Source organism: Python bivittatus, unplaced genomic scaffold (genome assembly GCF_059951505.1).
Source record: "Python bivittatus isolate LINGU-HERP-01145 unplaced genomic scaffold, Pbiv_v1 ctg000960_np1212, whole genome shotgun sequence".
Taxonomy (NCBI): domain Eukaryota; kingdom Metazoa; phylum Chordata; class Lepidosauria; order Squamata; family Pythonidae; genus Python; species Python bivittatus.
The window spans coordinates 14,452,759-14,470,271 of NW_028277124.1; the positions used below are offsets into that span (position 1 = coordinate 14,452,759).

At 39.0% G+C, this 17,513-nt stretch overlaps 2 protein-coding genes across 3 annotated transcripts in view; one reads left to right on the top strand and one right to left on the bottom strand.

Moving 5' to 3' along the window:
• ADGRA3 (adhesion G protein-coupled receptor A3) overlaps nt 1-4,094 on the bottom strand; it is a 51,823-nt gene extending 47,729 nt beyond the window's left edge. Inside the window, exon 1 of the mRNA XM_088131326.1 lies at nt 3,732-4,094. Within this exon, the coding sequence (XP_087987452.1) occupies nt 3,732-3,973 (242 nt within the window). The 5' untranslated portion in view covers nt 3,974-4,094. The remainder of the gene's footprint in view (nt 1-3,731) is intronic.
• A 150-nt stretch (nt 4,095-4,244) lies between these two features.
• The window catches only part of LOC112542854 (cytosolic beta-glucosidase-like), a 91,840-nt gene continuing 78,571 nt past the window's right edge, over nt 4,245-17,513 (top strand). For both annotated transcript variants that reach the window (XR_015794210.1, XM_088131327.1), the window contains exon 1: nt 4,245-5,365. The gene's annotated coding sequence lies outside the window, so the exon portion shown is untranslated. The remainder of the gene's footprint in view (nt 5,366-17,513) is intronic.

Consider the following 17,513-nt stretch of genomic DNA (forward strand, 5'->3'; position numbering starts at 1 on the left):
GACTGGCTCCTCGGAACCTCCCCAGATAAGGAGAGGATGGGAGATCACCCACATGTGCTCTGGACAGCTGCTCCTTGCAAGGAGACCGCAGAACAGCAGTTTTACACGAATTTGAGCACAGGGATACAAAGGGATCAGCCATCTTGCTTGCAACTGCGGCACAGCCTTTTAAAGGACACTAAGTTTGCAAGCCTCATTTTCTAATCACTTTCAGAAATTGTCTATGAACCATCTTAAAGCTATTAGAGACCTTCAGAATGACAAGTTTAAAAAGTCTTCATCAGATGAGTTTATCTTCAACTCTGAACAAAAAGAAAAATTCATTGTAAGCTTAAGAACTTAAAGAACTTGAAATAAGCAGCAAAAAGCTAAATAAGATTTTGATCTAAGAAAGTTATAAATGGATTAAGGGTCCAAATAAATTTGGAATATTGATTTTTCTAAGCAGAAGGAAAACAAATACAAGCCTGTTCTTGCTATCAGTTAATACTGGGTCTTTGAAGAATGAAGCCAGAAATTAGTAACTACAATATCAACAGTGTCAGCAATAATGTCAGCTTCTATGGATAGACTATGTCCAAAAGAAGTTAATGAAGGAATGATAGATGTGGAACAAATGTTATATGAGAAAAAATACCAAAAGTGGAACTACAAATGATAGGCCAAGAGAACAATTTGGAAAAGGACGCTTTACTGGACATACAAAAGAAACTGGCTAAAGTCTTAAAAATTAAAAGGGAAATACAAATGATAAACCAAGAGAATGATCTGGAAAATATTTTATTATCTACAAAAGAGGCTTCTTAGAAGCCTTGAAGAAATTTTCACAATGAGACAAAGAATTGAAATCAAATCCTATGACAATATTTGACTGGATTAAAGATTAAGACTGTTAGAAATAAAAGGAATATAAAACTGATTTATTTGATAAGGTTAAAATAAGAAATAAGATTTAAAATAAAGTTCTGGCAACGCTTTTTGCTCACACAGAATTGAAAAGTTGATGTTTTATAGATTTGCTTATAGATAAGGGATGGGATATAGGACAAAGAGATATCTCTGTGTAACCTTATAGGGGGTGAAGAGTTACTAAATTTGTTTGTGATGATGGTTGGAAGTCACTTCTTTATATATTTTTATTTATTAAATTTATACGCCGCCCATCTCCCACAGAGGGCTACTCTGGGTGGCTCACAATTAAAATGCAACAGTAAAAACAATAAAAATATGAATATCCATATTAAAATTACCTAATAACTATTCTATGTAAAAAGACTATATACAGTTCAAGAAGATGGGGGAGGCAGTATCAATCATCCCACCAGCCAATTCAAATAATGTGAGGCCCCCCTCAGGCCGCCAGGCCATCTGGCATAGCCATGTTTTCACACTTTTCTGGAAGGCCAGGAGAGTGGGGGTGGCCTGTACCTCCAGTGGTAAGCTGTTCCACAGGGTGGGGGCCACAGCAGAAAAGGCCCTCTTCCTAGACCCTGCCAGCCAAAATTCCTTGACTAGTGGGGTCCGCAACATGCCCCTTCTGCCGGACTGAGTGGGGCAGGCAGATATAATGGCAGCGAGATGGCTCCTCAGATAACCTGGTCCTGTATTATATTCTTTCTTTTTTTCCCCCTGCACTTTTACTTTTTCTATTCTATTCTAATTTCTCTAAGTTTAGTTTTAGTTTTTACTATTGTAATCAAAATTCTTAATACAAATTATATTCACAAAATTATCAGGACATTATCTCTTTAAATTTAACAGAACCATTTCGCTGTCATAATACTAGTGCATGTACTGTTTTCACACATACACTTAACAACAGAGCTGCAGAATCCAGAAAATGGAACAAATGGTGAGCCTGTTGCAGTTATTTGGGACTTTTTGTGAATCTGATTTTTACCCAGGGAATTCTGGATATGGTGTAAATTCTAAGCTTACCTGTTTCTGTCAGCCCACTAAATACCTATAATTGATAAACCTATATGGTTCAGGAGTGGAGGGGGAAAAGAATCATATATTGCTTCTTTCCAAAACATTCATACTACTCAGGGAGCGTGAAGAATCAAAATGGGAAGCATCATATCATCAATTATTGAATTATTTCTTCTATTTTTATTTTTAAAAGTGTCAAGCCAAAATAATTCAATATACCTAATAAAAGTTTTAGTCAATCCCCAAACACAAAATATCAGTGTTACCTCCCTTTTTTCTTTGTGTTGTTATATCTGCCTTCAGCTAATGGACTTCAAATATCAGCAGCTTGCATGCTAACTAGATAATGCCATTATCATTTTCTAGTTTTGTTTTGGGGTTTTTAGTGACACACCCAACTAGGCAACAATACTGGATACTGGTGAGGGAAGGGGGGGAAGTGGGTAATATTTTGCCAAAAATGCATTGCATCCTAACAAACAATATGACAATGTACTTATTTTCTCCATTTTCACTTTTTAAACTTACAAACACCAAGTTTAAACTTAAACAAGAAATAGTAATAAAAATAAAGCCATTTTTAACTAATCTTCCAAAAGCACCTTCAGCCTAAGTAGAGGCAAATCTCAATCCTGACACCTCCCTTTTCACAATCGTAGTAAGTCCTAAATTTAAACAACTGTACTGAATGTTGGAAATAACATCAACAACTGCAATTGCAATCACTGTAATTGCTGTCTTTGTATTTGCCAGAAGGGAGAGGTGGAGTATAAATTTAATAAATGAATAAAGTCACAGAGGTAATAACAAAAGCAATAACCCCAACAGCTATGCTGCATACTTGCCAAAGGACAAAGATAGGGTAAATAAATGAATCAAGTAACAACAGTGGCAGTAGTCATAATAAATATAATTACACTAATTACAACAGCTTTCCTCAGTACCTGCCAGAGAAAGACAAGGGAAAAAGCAAGTAAATGAATAAAGCAGCAATAGCACCAGTTACAGCAATAATTATTATACTATTGCATACCCACCAGAAGATAAAAGGTGGGGCATGAAACAAATAAGTAGTAACAATATAATAATCATAGCAAAGCTGTCTTGCCTGCTTTGCAAAGGATGAAGGTGGGTTATAAAGCAAAGAAATGAAGCTAATAGTACCACTAGTAGTAAAAATAACAACAATAGTAGGAATCAATCACAGTTGCCCTGTCTGCTTTCTAAAGGACAACAGTTGGATATAAAATGAACAAACAAATCAAGTAATAGTGGAAGTAATACTGTAATAATAGCAGGGGTAACAGCCAGAGCTGCCTTGCCTCCTTTGCAAAGGGCGAAGTCGGACATCAAAGCAGAGAAATGAATCCAAAGTACTACTACGAGTAAAAATAACCACAAGAGCAGGAATTACATCCATAGCTGCCCTGTCGCTTGGTACAGAATGAAGGTTGGGTATAAGGCGGTAACCATGGGATTAATGATAGCAGGAGAACAGCCTGAGCTGCTTCGCCTCCCTTGCGAAGGGCTCGGCGGGACACAAAACAAAGAGCGCGGCTGCTCGTAAAAACAACCGCAAGGGCAGAAATCCCGGCCCTACTTTAGAAAGACAAAAAGGGACAGGAAGCAAATAAATAGCAGGAGCCGCCAGAGCCACAGCGAAGGGCCGAGGGGACCCCAGCAAGGGCCGCCCCGCCGGCTCCTCGGAGGACAAAGGTGGGACGGGAGGGGGCATCCCCGCGGGGGCGCAGGCGCACTGGCCCCGGGCCGCCCCACCTCCTCGCAGCGCGGCTACTCACAGCGTGACGGTCCTCTCGGGCAGGGCGCCGGGGGGCAGGACGTGGGCCAGTGCCAGGCTGCTGCAGACCACCTTCTCCCCCGCCCCGCCCGGCGGCGCGGCCTTGCTGCCCCGCGGACGCCCCCCGCCGCCGCCGCCGTCCTGCTTGCACCCGGCGGGCAGCCCCGGGGCGCCGCCGCCGTCGACCAGCGCCAGGAGGAGCAGAAGCAGCCCCGGCGGAGGGGTCCGGCCCGGGCCCGCCATCGCCGCCCTCAAGGCAAGCCGGAGCGCGGCCGCCGGGCTCCGCCGGGGGCGGCCGCCATCTAGCCCAGCCGAGCCGCTCTGCTTCGCTCAGCCCGACGCCGGCCTGCCTCCCTCCTTGCCTGCTGAGGAGACGCGCATGCGCGACTCTCCAAATCACCCCCTCCCCAGCGGAGCGCATGCGTGGGACGCCCTTCAGAGCTTAAGCCGGCTGGCGCGCGCTGGGCTCAACCGCGATTGCATTTCGCTCTCTTTAGCGTGCCCCGACACCCGTTTTTGTACGTATTTATATTTCTTTCGTCTGCTGGAAAGAAATATAAATACTTATAAAAACATGTGAGTCTGTTTCTTCCACGGCGAACCAAGGGAAAGCATGCAATATATAAATATATAGTTATACATAGCTCTGTATCTATATATCAGTCTGTTTCACCACGCAATATATATATTCATTCTCTCTCTCTATATATATACACACACATATACACACACACACATATACTACATGCACGGCTGGGTTCGCCGTGCAAGAAACAGACACGGGAAAATGACCCCAAGGGGATGAGTGGTTGCTTGCTGCTCTTTTTATTTTATTTTTTAAAAACGTTATGCATGGCATTGATGCTTCAGTGAATCCTCTTGACTGATCAGAAAGGGCTCCTGAGGTCCACGGTATTTCGAACGGCATCTGTTTTATTTCCACGGGCTAACTTCGTAAAATAGGCTGGCCAGCCTCGAATACAACTTGAACAAGGCTGGTGCCTTTCATTGGAAAGCAGGGGCCAGTTGCAGAAGAGGCACCCGTTGCTCCATTCAGTCAACAGGTCGAGCTTGACTTCACCCCGTGCACGGATCAGTGCAGTTTTCTATAGATGTGATTTCCCCGTTGTCTTCTTCCAGGACTCTGTTCGACTTCCCTAGAATTTCCAAGTGGCCTCCCGTCCAAGGCAACAATAGGCAGACGCTGCCAACTGCTGAGACATTAACTCAGGAGCATTTCGAGAGCTAATTCAGGAAGAGATCAGATGAAACTGCACGGGACGAGTTTGCAACTTCTACCTTTCGATTTTAGGCAAAATTAAGCTCTTAAAAAAAAAAAAAAAACCTTGTGTTTATAACACCAATTCAGCTTCCCCCTTAGCTCAATAATTCTGCCAATTTTGGCTCGTTGTTTGATGGCATTTTGCTGGCGCCTACTAAAGCTATCGCACCGTGCCCGTCCTCTTGCGCTCGCAAAGGCTGGCAGAAAAGGGAAGCCGTTCCAGCCATTGGAAGGCCCTGAGGCCTTGTGGGAAGTGTAGTTTTTTTCCTTCCACTTTCTGATGCGGTCCCAGGAAGAGTGAAGAAAAACTCCAGCTGCTTCCTTCCTCGCTTATTGTCGGTGCATTTCCTCTGGTGAGTGCTTGGACTCGTGAAAGGTTTTTTTTTTTTTTTGGCTTCTGGATGGTGGCTCGTAAGGATGGGCGCGGGGGCCTGGCTGCGAAGTCTTGCGTTTCGGCACTGATTCCAAACTCCCCAATGGCTGCCCCATTTTCTGTGCTTTTTAGCCAAGGGCTTCCCGGTTACCTGTCTTTGAATACGGCTGTGAAAAACTCTGTAGACTTTTTGGCCCTCTCCAAAATCCCTCTCCCTAACTTCTCTTGCCCAGGGATCCTTGATATAATGTAATACTCTCTGCAGATCACGAACTTCCTAACCAAAAAAAAAAAAAGATACACGAGAGTCTAAGGAAGGAACCTCAATTTCCAGTAATACTTATTTCTTTCATTTATTACGGCTTCCTTCACTTACTCTTCTCTTCCTCTCTCTCTCTCTTTTAAAAACATTTCTGTTATTTTTGCCAAGCCAAGCCAACTTTAATAATACTTATAATAATGCAGAATTTTAAAATGAAAGTAGACCAACCCGAAAGCCAGGAACATTAAAAAAAGGAGGCAGTAGTCATTGGAAATACCTCTGTACACACATGAATAATAAAAGATTTGGTCTTGAAGAAGGCAAAGTATTTAAAGATGTGTGTGCGGTATTTCTGTGTAAGATAACTCGCATTTGGATTAATCTATCAGGAAACTGCTTTTAATATAATTAATATAGGCTTAGTTAATATATAATAATAATAATAATAATTATTATTATTATTATTATTTTTACAGAAGATTGAAGGTAAAGTGGATAAAATAAAACCTGGCAATGACTGATAACTGGGACATTAAAAAAAGAAGCTGAAGGCTTGATTTTGGCTGTTTAAGAGCAAGCTATTCAAACTAAGGCAATCAAGGCTAGAACTGAAAAATCATCAAACCACCCAGAGTCTCTCTGCAGTGAGATGGGCGGTGACAAATTTGAACTATAAATAAATAAATATGAATAAATGATTCAAAGTGCGCACGGTGTAAAGAAGCAGAAGAAACAGTAGATCATATACTCAGCTTGTGCAAGAAGATTGCACAAACTGACTATAAACAATGACATAACATAGTTGCCAAAATGATTCATTGGAACATCTGTAAAAATTATCAACTGCCAGTAATGAAAAATTGGTGGGAGCATAGAGTTGAAAAAGTAGTGAAACATGAGCAGTTTAAAATACCCTGGGATTTCCGAATGCAAACTGACAGAGTTTGGGCGCAATACATACTAGATTTAACTGTGGTTGAAAATAAGAAAGTGTGGATAATTGATGTGGCAATACCGGGGAATAGAATTGGAGAAGATCACAAAGTATCAAGATCTGAAAACCAAAGTTGAAAGATTATGGCATAAACCGGCTGTGGTGGTCCCAGTGGTTATTGGCACACTGGGTGCCGTACCAAAAAGCCTTGGACGGCATTTAGAAAATCTGCGCATTGGCAACATTTCCATCTGTTAATTACAAAAGGCCACCCTGCTTGGACCCACACATAGACTACACTGATATATTACGCCATCCTGGGTTCTTGGGAAGAACTCGATGTGAATGAAGGCCAACACCAACTAAAGAATTGGCAGCTGTGATTTCACATAATAGTAATAATAATACATTGGGAACAATTTTGAATGGCTTCGTCCTTCATTGCAGAGGTTTTCACAGCTCTTTTTCTGATGATTTTTCAGCCTAAGCAATTTCCCAGACTTTTAAATATCACTGACCCAATGAAAGCTGTTCTTGGTTCCTTCTGGTGTTTTACAGTTATAAGCCTAGCAGCCAAGGATAAGAACAGAATCACGTTCTTATGCTGTATGATTTTAGATTTCTTTCTAATCTTGACTTTGTCCTTTCATAGTGCAGAATTTCAGAGTATATCAACATAGTTTTAGGTGTGAAAATTTAAGAAGATAGAGTGTCCTTTGAAATGAGCTGAACAGCTGTACATTTTTTTGGCAATGGTTTGAACTCTGGGATGTTTCCCCCGCCCAAATTTCCAAACTAGGCTGTAACTCTGGGATCTTCTATTGGTCTCCCATCCAAGTTGCTTTTCAAGATCAGCCAAGGGTCTCTTAACTGGAAACTGCATCCTAGGTTATAGCATGAAGAAATAGTGAAATACAAGTTGACATCTCTAGTTTTCAGATGTTGGTTTCAGCCAGCACTGTACTTGCTTTGCGTTTGCAACGGAAAAGGCAGAAACCGGATATGGTTGTTTTGTTGATAAGGAAAAAAAAAGATTAGATTAATCTGATGTTGCTGGGACTGAGATTATTTTTAATGTGTGGTTGCATAAACCGTATGTGAAACAGAATACCATATGGCTTGTTTGCACAATACGCTCTGTTTGTATAATAACACAATTTTACTTCCAGTTGGATCTTCTGCTTTTAACTACGTTTTCTGGCACACTGTGCTATCTCAGTCTGGAACAGTCACTATTTGGGGTTTCTGGAAATCAAAGTTTATATCCAATATCTATGGATTTACCAGATTTAACTGTGGTTGAAAATAAGAAAGTGTGGATAATTGATGCGGCAATTCCAGGGGATAGAATTGGAGAAGATCACAAAGTATCAAGATCTGAATACTGCCATAAGATTATGGCATAAACCGGCTGTGGTGGTTCCACATACCAAAAAGCCTTGGACGGCATGGCCTTGGAGGCGATGTATGTATATTTATTAAGATAAATGAGGTCTCCGTTTAATGGACCCTCGTTTAGCGGTCTTCAGATATAATGCGCCAAATTTCCATCCCCTTGAAATAACAGATACGTCTGTTGCATCTGAATTACTTTGGACAAGGCAGTTAAAGTTACATTAATTTTTTCCATTTTATAACATCTCTATCAATTTCCGTAATGACATCATTATACAAATGACGTAGATCGCTACAGTGACATACGTTCATATTTTACAGACAGGAGGTAAGAGACATCCACCCAAATGGTCCATAAAATTATGTTTCATTATAAATAAACTCTCTGCATCTTTTATAGTGCTATTCTATACTTGATGCATGCCTGACAGGTTGAGGGAGTTTCAAGGTAAAACCAGAGGAAGGTAGTGTAGATCGTATTTATTGACCTGGCTGTCTTCCAAGTCTTAATCAAATTTAATGAAACAAGCCATGGTGTCTGGTTTGAATAGAAAGCTAAAAAGCATAAATCATGGTATAGAAGCAGTAGTAGCTGGGTTGACACATTGACCAAAGCTGAATCCAAGCCTCGTTATTGCTTAGTTGTGGACTTTCCCAACCTTGGCAACTTCCAGATGAGTGTGTTTCAACTCCCTAAATTCTCAGCTGGCTGAGGAATTCTGGGAGCTGAAAGCTGAAAGTTGTCCAGGTTGGGAAACACTGAAGTGCAATGTGTGAATCCAGTTGGAGAGGATGCTGTCATTGGATCAGCGCTTGGGAAGAGGTCATTCCAACTAACTCTGCCTTCAGTGAAGGATCATCCATGCATGGGATAGAATAAATTAACTGCTTGAATAAGTTAACTGGTTCAGCTATTGATCTGGATTGTATCATTTAAGTTTAAACATTTACCTGGAAGTCAGGCTAAATCCCATCAGCGGGCAGGGGGAAATATGCTAAATTCTGGAGCAAATAGAAATGTCTCTGGCACAAACAATGGATGGCCATCACAGAATTTACATGTGTAAGACAGGCAATCATGTCTTGCAAATAGTGTTGTATGATTAAGTCATGCTGTTGGATCATGTAGTCTTGGTAAATTTAACCTATAAAATCTTAATCATATGCTTGAGGAATTCAAATTCAGCCATGGGTTCCAGAGTTGAGGGCCACATGCCACCATCTTCCTGGCAAGCAAAAGGGTCTCCTTGCTAAAGAAAGGATGGGAGGAACTTATACGTAATAAATTGACTCCTTTTTTCTTCTTAAGTGTGTCTATAGTCTTGGCCTCACCCAAACTAGTTTCCTGTCCCCAGCTTATTACTGAATGTAAGGCAGCTGAGCTCAGCAGGCAGATTGTCTCTTTCCTCTTTGTTCTGCAAACTTTGGCGCACCATCAGTGGTGTTAGTGTGTAGAGTAGAAGCAAGTAGGGATCCCATCTAGGGGATGGGACAGAAGTGTTGGAAAAATTCCTATAAAACCTTTGCAAGTGATGAAATTCTGCTGTGAAAAACAAACCAGAGCTGGAAGCATTCTCTGTCTTTAAGTGGGCTAGGGTGGGAGGAGATTCTTAGTACTCTGTAGCACTCTGTAGTTTGGCTGTGATCCACCTCAACTTTGCTTTAGAGAGGTGTCTTACCCTGCAGTGGTGCTGATTGAAGCATCGGTTAGGGCCGACGTGGCACACGGAGAAAGGTAGCTTCTAATCTTAAATTACAATTAGTTTGTGTCTCTCCTGAAAAATGCTTGGAGAATGGAGAAAATTGCAGCTTATCTCTGGCTCTTGAGAAAGATGGCACTTAAATGAACCGTAATTTTAAATTTTATTGAATGATTCCCTGTCTGTATAAACTACAGGACAATCCATTCAGCATGAAAAGATGCTTTTTATAGACTCTTTAAATTTACATTTACTCAGATAACACATATGGTAATTATATAAAAATGTACACGTTTTCTACTGTGCAATTGCCGTTTTGAATCGTTTTCCTTCTGAAAAATGAAAAAAATGGTCTGTTTATCAGTGGGATGAAGTAATATGACATCTATGTACTTATCTCCCAGTGTGAATAAAGTAATAAACATAACTGTTAAATAAAATGGGAAGAAAGTACATTCTCTTTATTAGCCTTAACGCAAACAGTGGCTACAATAAACACTGTTTTCTTAAAGTCAGTTTTTATGCTCAAAGGACCAGCTGCTAATACAAAAGAGTCTTTTTTACTATTATTTTTTATTTGCTTATCACTAAAAGAATGCAAAAACTGATTAGGTTTGCTAGATAGGCTGCATTTCCATTGATGGATAAAAATAACATTTAAGCAAGAACTTTCTTGGAGACCCTAATGGCCAAATATCCTCCATATGAAAAACTGGATGAATCATACCATAATTTACTGGGAGGTTTTTTAAGAAAGACTTTTATTAAGGCCCAAACAGGTCCAGAGTGTGATATGTGAACTTTCAAGTGGCATTCAACTCTTTTCATAGCTTGAGGATTCTCACCATGTATTACAGACCACATGTGGTTTTCATTCAGGAGCACTTTTATCTCTGTTCAGTCCATTAGCTGCACACTCACAAGCCAAATGTTTTGTTAGCAATTAAATGGGCCCATTACCAGATCGGCATGCCAGAGGCACAGTTCTCTTTCCTTAAATTGCCAACCATGCTGTCATTTATTGTGAAGTATTAGAAAACAAATGTTGTGTGAATTTTGTGCCTCCCTTTTGAAACTATACCCCTGTTCTACAAAGCAATGATTTCCTTGATTATAGCTCTTGAGAGCATCCTGGTAGGAAAAGCCAAACAGAAAAATGATGAGGACAATAGAAGGGTGAAGGAAACCACATATATACTTCCCCCCTTTGTGAAATAGAAAGCTGGATTTCTATCTAGATCTGGAAGTCAAAATCTATCCATCCATCCATCCATCCATCCATCCATCCATCCATCCATCCATCCATCCCGGATAAAAACAATAGCAAACCGTTTCTGCATTACTGCTAAAAAACCCTACATGGTTGTGTCCATATAATCTCCAGGATCAGAGCTTGACTCAAAGAAGTTCTTAGCTTTCGTTAGAACAGCTGGCACCACTGAGTTAACCTTGGCTAATGTCAGAAAGGTTACACAGGGTAAGATTTGGCTTGCACTTAGATGGGAGACCATCAGGAAATTCTAGGGCTTTTGGCTAGAATGGGAAATCAGTCAATCAATCAATCAATCAATCAATCAATCAATCCACAAAGAAGGTAATGACAAACCATTTCAATGTTGTTGCCAAGAAAAGTCCATGAATAAATCTAGGAAGCTGGTGTTTTTCACCATTTGTTCCTCTCTGGAGATAAAGATCCTTGGACAGCAAATTACAGTTACTGTCGTCTCACTGATCATTGATCATAAATCAGAGAACAAGGCACAGAATTGTCTAGAATGAAGAATGAAGAAAAGGACTGAAGGAAACATGCCTTTGAGTGTCAGATAATGATTCTGGATTGAGTTTTAAGCCATGCTGACAGGGTTCACATGTATTGGGTAAGCCAGAATGTGGTTTGCTTGGACTTGGCTTTGTATGTTGTGTGAATGAAGCCAATGGGGGTTTATTCAACAAGCCACAGTTAACCAAACTAGTCTTTGTATGAATATAAGCACTGTGTAAACATACCTCCTGCTGTGACTGAGTATTGAGATTTACTAGCTACTGAAGAATGAAATATAGATTAAATTTATCCCCAACATGCAGAGGGTCTGAATAATATTATTGTTTATGGTTTACTGTTATAGTGAAATGATGTTGGGTTTTGACTGTTCTGGGAGCAAATATGAGACAGTGGGTGGAACATAATGGAGCTTTCGAAGACTCCAAGTCTTAATGCAGCTGTGAAGTTCAGTGATGATCTCAGGGTACTTACAAAGTACCAAGCCTTGTTGTGAATATAATAGAGAAAAAAAAATTCTCTATAAGATCAATAAAACCTTCCTTTGAAATTGTATGTGTTTCATTCTGGAGACAAGGAAGTCATTTTGTGTAATCATACAAAATATGATTTGTGTTTAAACTCAAAACCCAGCAAGCAGACTTCTATAATCGGGTGCCTCCTAAATACATTAGATTACAACTCCTAGCCCCTGTGGCTTTAGTTATAGGAGCTATAGTCCAGAACATTGGAGAATATAACTGTAGAGTTAATTAAATGGAAAGATATGTTGAGGTATCTGTTAGCGCCTTCAGGAATGGCTTTACTTATTATACATGCAAAAGAAATACTGTAGAGGTGTTGTTTCCCTTATCCACCAGGTCCTTTTTGCAAACTTATTTTCTTGGCTTCACCCAAATAGTGCCATGAGGTTGATGTATGAATTTTGAATGCTTCTTCGAGGACTTCATTATTTTGCCTTAATTCTTGTTTGCAATTAAAGAGTCTCTGATCTTGTAATATGGAATGATGCTTTAGAGCATTCACTTTAGAAGAGTGTGTTGTGAAAGCAATAAAGTTTGGGCTGCCTTTTGGCAAATTGAGAGCATATTCTGAAGATAAACATATTCTTTGCATTGTAATCTCTGTACATTTGCGCTTTGGATTTTGGGTTCTTTTCTCTAGCATCCTTTAAAAAATGGATTTATATAACAGTTACAGAGAAAAAGTAAATATCTATGAAAAAGTAAACTCTATGAACAATGTAACATAGCTTCAAAACTAATAATAAGAATAAAAAGGGGAAAAAAATCAAAGGAATTTTAAACAGCTTGAGAAATTATATTATAAACAGGACAAAGCCCCCAGATTTGACCATAATGTTTTAAAATGTTGTTTCTTCCTCATTTCTTTTCTTTATTTTTTTTAATTCAAATGTTAACAAGCAATGCATGCCAGCAAAGCACTGCTACAAATTGGGTGTAATTTCCTTTTCCACTGCTGCATAATAATTTTTAGCTAGCCCCTGTGTCTGAAAAGTCTGTAATTTTTGATGTCCTGTTAGACTTTAGTGAAGAAGATTTGTCCAGAGTCACATTAACAATCCTGTTGAACTTGGCCCTTAACCAGACAAATTAATGTTCCAATTCCTGAGTTGTATCTCCAACAACAAGGTGACTGTAAGCATTTCTCTAAGATGGGCAATTCACAGGAAGCATTTTTTCCACTGTATGCGGTGTATTTTAAGTTCACATTCATTAGCAGGTGTTAATCTTGGGGGAAGTCAGATTTCAAAGTACAACTTTTCTTTGATCCATGTGTTGAATTCAGTGATGTTCTCATGGCTTATGTACTTGTATTGCGCAAAATTTCATCATAGTATTTAAGACAGCAGATCCTTGCATTTGGGTTCTCATCCTTGTACCACATCCCTGGATAATTTCATCTGGGATATGATGAAGCAGCTGCTTGTTCTATCTTGTACTTTCTAGAAAACTTCTCTATTAGGCACTTATAAGTACAGTATTTAATTTAGGCTTCATAAAATGTTATTGCATGTTAATTAATTACCATGCAAATTAAATAAATACCAACTCCACATCAGTACATATTTGCAGTATATTAAAAGCCACTGTATAAGTTGATATCCATTTCCAGTAATAGCTGTATTAAAGTTCTTAATCATAAGATGCTTAATAGTATCCAAATAAAAGACATTCATTATCCTTCTAAATCAAGATAAATTGTGCTATGGAGAATACTAATTTGAAAGGTTATCTATTTTCCCTGCAGATCTGATCTTTCTCTTGTATATTCTTTTACACAAAATTAGGGTCAGACTCAACAAATGTGGTTTGTGTGTCTTTTAGAATGAACTTATAACACACGCTGAGTACCAGAAGAGAAAAAAAAATCACATTTGTGCCATAGTACTATTTCTACTTACTGTAATCTAACATTAGCAATGTTATCTTTGGTAGTAAACATCTTACAAAGTGCTTTGAAAAGATTACTCAAGTATTTACATTCATCTGTTCATCTGCATCTATAAATGATATTTCTGGGAAAAACTCAGTAATAAAAAACATACCGAAGTATTTCACTTCTATCACTGGCATCTCTAGGTAGAAAGAGAATGGGGAAGGAAGGAAGGAAGGAAGGAAGGAAGGAAGGAAGGAAGGAAGGAAGGAAGGAAGGAAGGAAGGAAGGAAGGAAGGGAGGGAGGGAGGGAGGGAGGGAGGGAGGGAGGGAACGGAACAGAACAGAAAGGATGAAAGAAAGAAAGAAAGAAAGAAAGAAAGAAAGAGAGAGAGAGAGAGAGAAAGAAAGGAAAGAAAGAAAGAAAGAAAGAAAGAAAGAAAGAAAGAAAGAAAGAAAGAAAGAAAGAAAGAAAGAGAAAGAAAGGCAAGCAAGCAAGCTTTGGAGAAACTATATTGGTAAAGTCAACTCAACTTGAAGCAAAATTCTTTCAGAATCTTTGTTAATAAAGTTTACTGAAAGGGAATGAGATAAGGTTACAGAAATTTCAGCAACTGGACTGCTTTCATTTTAGAACCCAATTTATCTTTTCCATTTCTTAGAGTAGAAACTTTTCTGTTTTTTTCTGAGTAATGTCAGTTCTGTGAACTTGCAAGATGGCTGTTCTCTTCATGGATAACTGAGGAATTTGCAGGTTACTGTTGTTTTCCTAAGCATCTTCTGAATATCTATCAATCTGAACAGATCATTAATTTAGTAGTTAAATATTTAAGTTGGCTAGACAATTGTTCTTTTGGTGGTTAGGAAAGATCCATTGTTACATAAACATGTTAAAGTTCCAAAACAAATTCCTTAAATTTAGTCACCCTACGAGATAGCACTTGACCAGCCTGGTCTGGACTGAGAAGCTAAACAAGGTTAAACCTGGTTAGCACTTGGATGGGATACTACAAAGGAGTACCAGGAATGTGTGATAAGTCATTCCTTTTTTAAGGAGTTTTAGCTCACTCCATATTATGAGTTGCGATTACCAGTTTTTGTAAAATGAGTAGCTGATAATTGGCTAAGGATTTTAGCTCCAGAACAGCAATTTTTCCTGAGAACTGAATGAATTAACTCAGAACCCAGAGGTGAACTACCTGTGTACAATAGCACAGCAGTGACTTTGCATTGCTAGACTGGCAATTTGGCAGGCTTTTGTCTTGTCCTTGAAAGGAAAACATAAAAGAAAGAACTGAAAATCCCTCCCCTTTACAAGTGGCATTGGTTGATATCTCCCTTCAAGGTCAAAATAGTTCAGATGAGCGTGCAGGAAACAACACGGTTTTGAGTAGAGAATTTTATTTTATATGGACTTGATGAAAACAAGCAAAAACTGCTGAAGAAAATAAAGAAGCTGTCTACATGTTAGCTGAACAAACTTGACATCAAGCTTCAAGCAATAACAAATAATAAAAAATAAAAATAATAAAGGTAGGATAAAAAAAATCTAAAAAAAAAAAGGAAAGTATCTTGCATCATCTACTGCATGTGTGTTAGGACACTGTGTGTACCTCCCACATGGTGAGATATAGGCAACAGGATGTCGGCCTCCAAGGTAGTCTCAGAGAGGATGTGGAAACTACTGGGAATGGAGTGCAAAAGAATGATGTTGCAGAGTGCCACAGAAGTACATGGAATTATGTTAATGGAAAGTATAAAAAAGGATGGTTGATGGAATGATGAAGCGATAGAAGCTGTGGATGAGAAAATATACATATAAGGGAATGATTGTTGCAAAAAAAATGTGGATGACAGAAAAATATTGGCTATTGTGTAAAAGATCATTGCAAGGATGAGTCAAAGAAAGCAAGGAATGCTTAATAAGCAGGGTTAATTATTGTGCGCCGCCCAGAGTCACTTTTATGTGAGATGGGCGGCTATATAAATACTATAAATGAATAAAATAAATAAATATTACAAGACAGAAAAAATGCAAAACAGTTTGACAAAAATTTCTTGAGAAACGTGTCAAAAAGAATTAAAGAAGAATTTTAGAGATTTGTGTGGGAATGATAGCAATATATTGAAGAGTAGAAGTGAAACGACTGGGCTTTTTTTAGTTTTTTTTTTTTTTTTATAAATCTTTATTGGCTTATAAAATTTAACACACACAAATACCTAAGAAACATAAAATGAGAAGAGCAAATACAGATAGGAAAAAAAAAACAACTGTTGGTGTCCAAGGAAAAAATGGTGGAACTACAGAAATGGTAAAATAAGGATGTGGTTTGCATATGGAGTGGCTGTGAAACTTGTTTAATATGTGTGAGGACTGCATCAGCGTTTGGTAATTGGAAGAATGTTGTTTTGGTTCTATTATAGAAAAGGAAAGGTAACAAGAGCGAATGCAAATACTAACTGTGTCCGACCGAAAGGGGATTAGCAGGGACGGTGAGCAAAATCTGAGAAATGAAATTTTGACTGTTCAGCAGGTCAGCTAAGAAATGCATGGACATGAGAAAGAAAATGCATTGTGCCCTTGTAGATTTAAGAGAAAGTGAATGATCAATTCATGTTGAATTCAAGCACCGTAAATTATGGAATGTTTGAATGAATGTGGAGTTGCAGGAGGTTTGCTGAATATGACAAGGTTAGTATATGATAGAAATAAAGCACGTGGGATGGAAAATGGAATGGTTAACGAATGTTAATTGCTGAGCAGGGAAAAAGACAAGCATGTGTGAAATCCCCTCTGCTGGCAAAAATGGTTTCCGGCCACCCAACCAAACCAACACTTCAGTCCATGTGATCTTGTGCATTTTGATAATAGGGTTAGAGTCATGCAATGTTAGGAATTAAAAGACAAACAGTTCTTAAAAGTTGTTGGTGTAACTTTTTTACTACTTCAATGCCAAGTTTCCTTTTTCCTCTTCATTCCTGGCTTGATCCTTGGGTCACTCTTTGGTAACATCCTGATGCAGAGGTAGACCCCGATGTTAGTTCTGCAAGATTTATTAAGTGCTTAGCAAGTTCTTTGTCTTAGCAGTTGACAACAGCTGGCTGACTCTGTCTGGGCTCAGAAGCTAAGCAGGGTCAAACCTGATTAGTACTTGGATAGGAGAAGACCAGAAAAGTCTGGGTGTGTAAGATGGACTGGGAAGTTGAAAGAACATCCCAGAAGAAGAAAACAACAAAACAAAACCCCACCTTATATGGTTGTCTCCATGAAGTCCCCATGTGTGGACCTCAACTTGGAGACCTTTATTTTAACTAGTAGTATGCAAATGGCCTTTAACTGGAGTTGACCAATACAATTCTATGAAGCTCTTCCATCTTCCAAGAGTCAAGGGACTGTTTGACTCTTATGTTCAATAAAAGAAACCACCTTATGTTTATAATTAAGGCAAGCTCAAAAGTGAGAGCAACTTTTCTTGTTTATATGAATTGACAATGCCATCTTCTGGATGTTTTGTTAATAAATCACATTGGTTAAGTACAGCTGGTGCAGTTTGATCCTGCTTTAACCTCTTAGCCCAGCTACTATAATGTCCTCTGTGTTCATTAGGTGATGACAGCTAAATCCACGGGGGCTATTTTATTTCAAGTTTAATTTAGAGG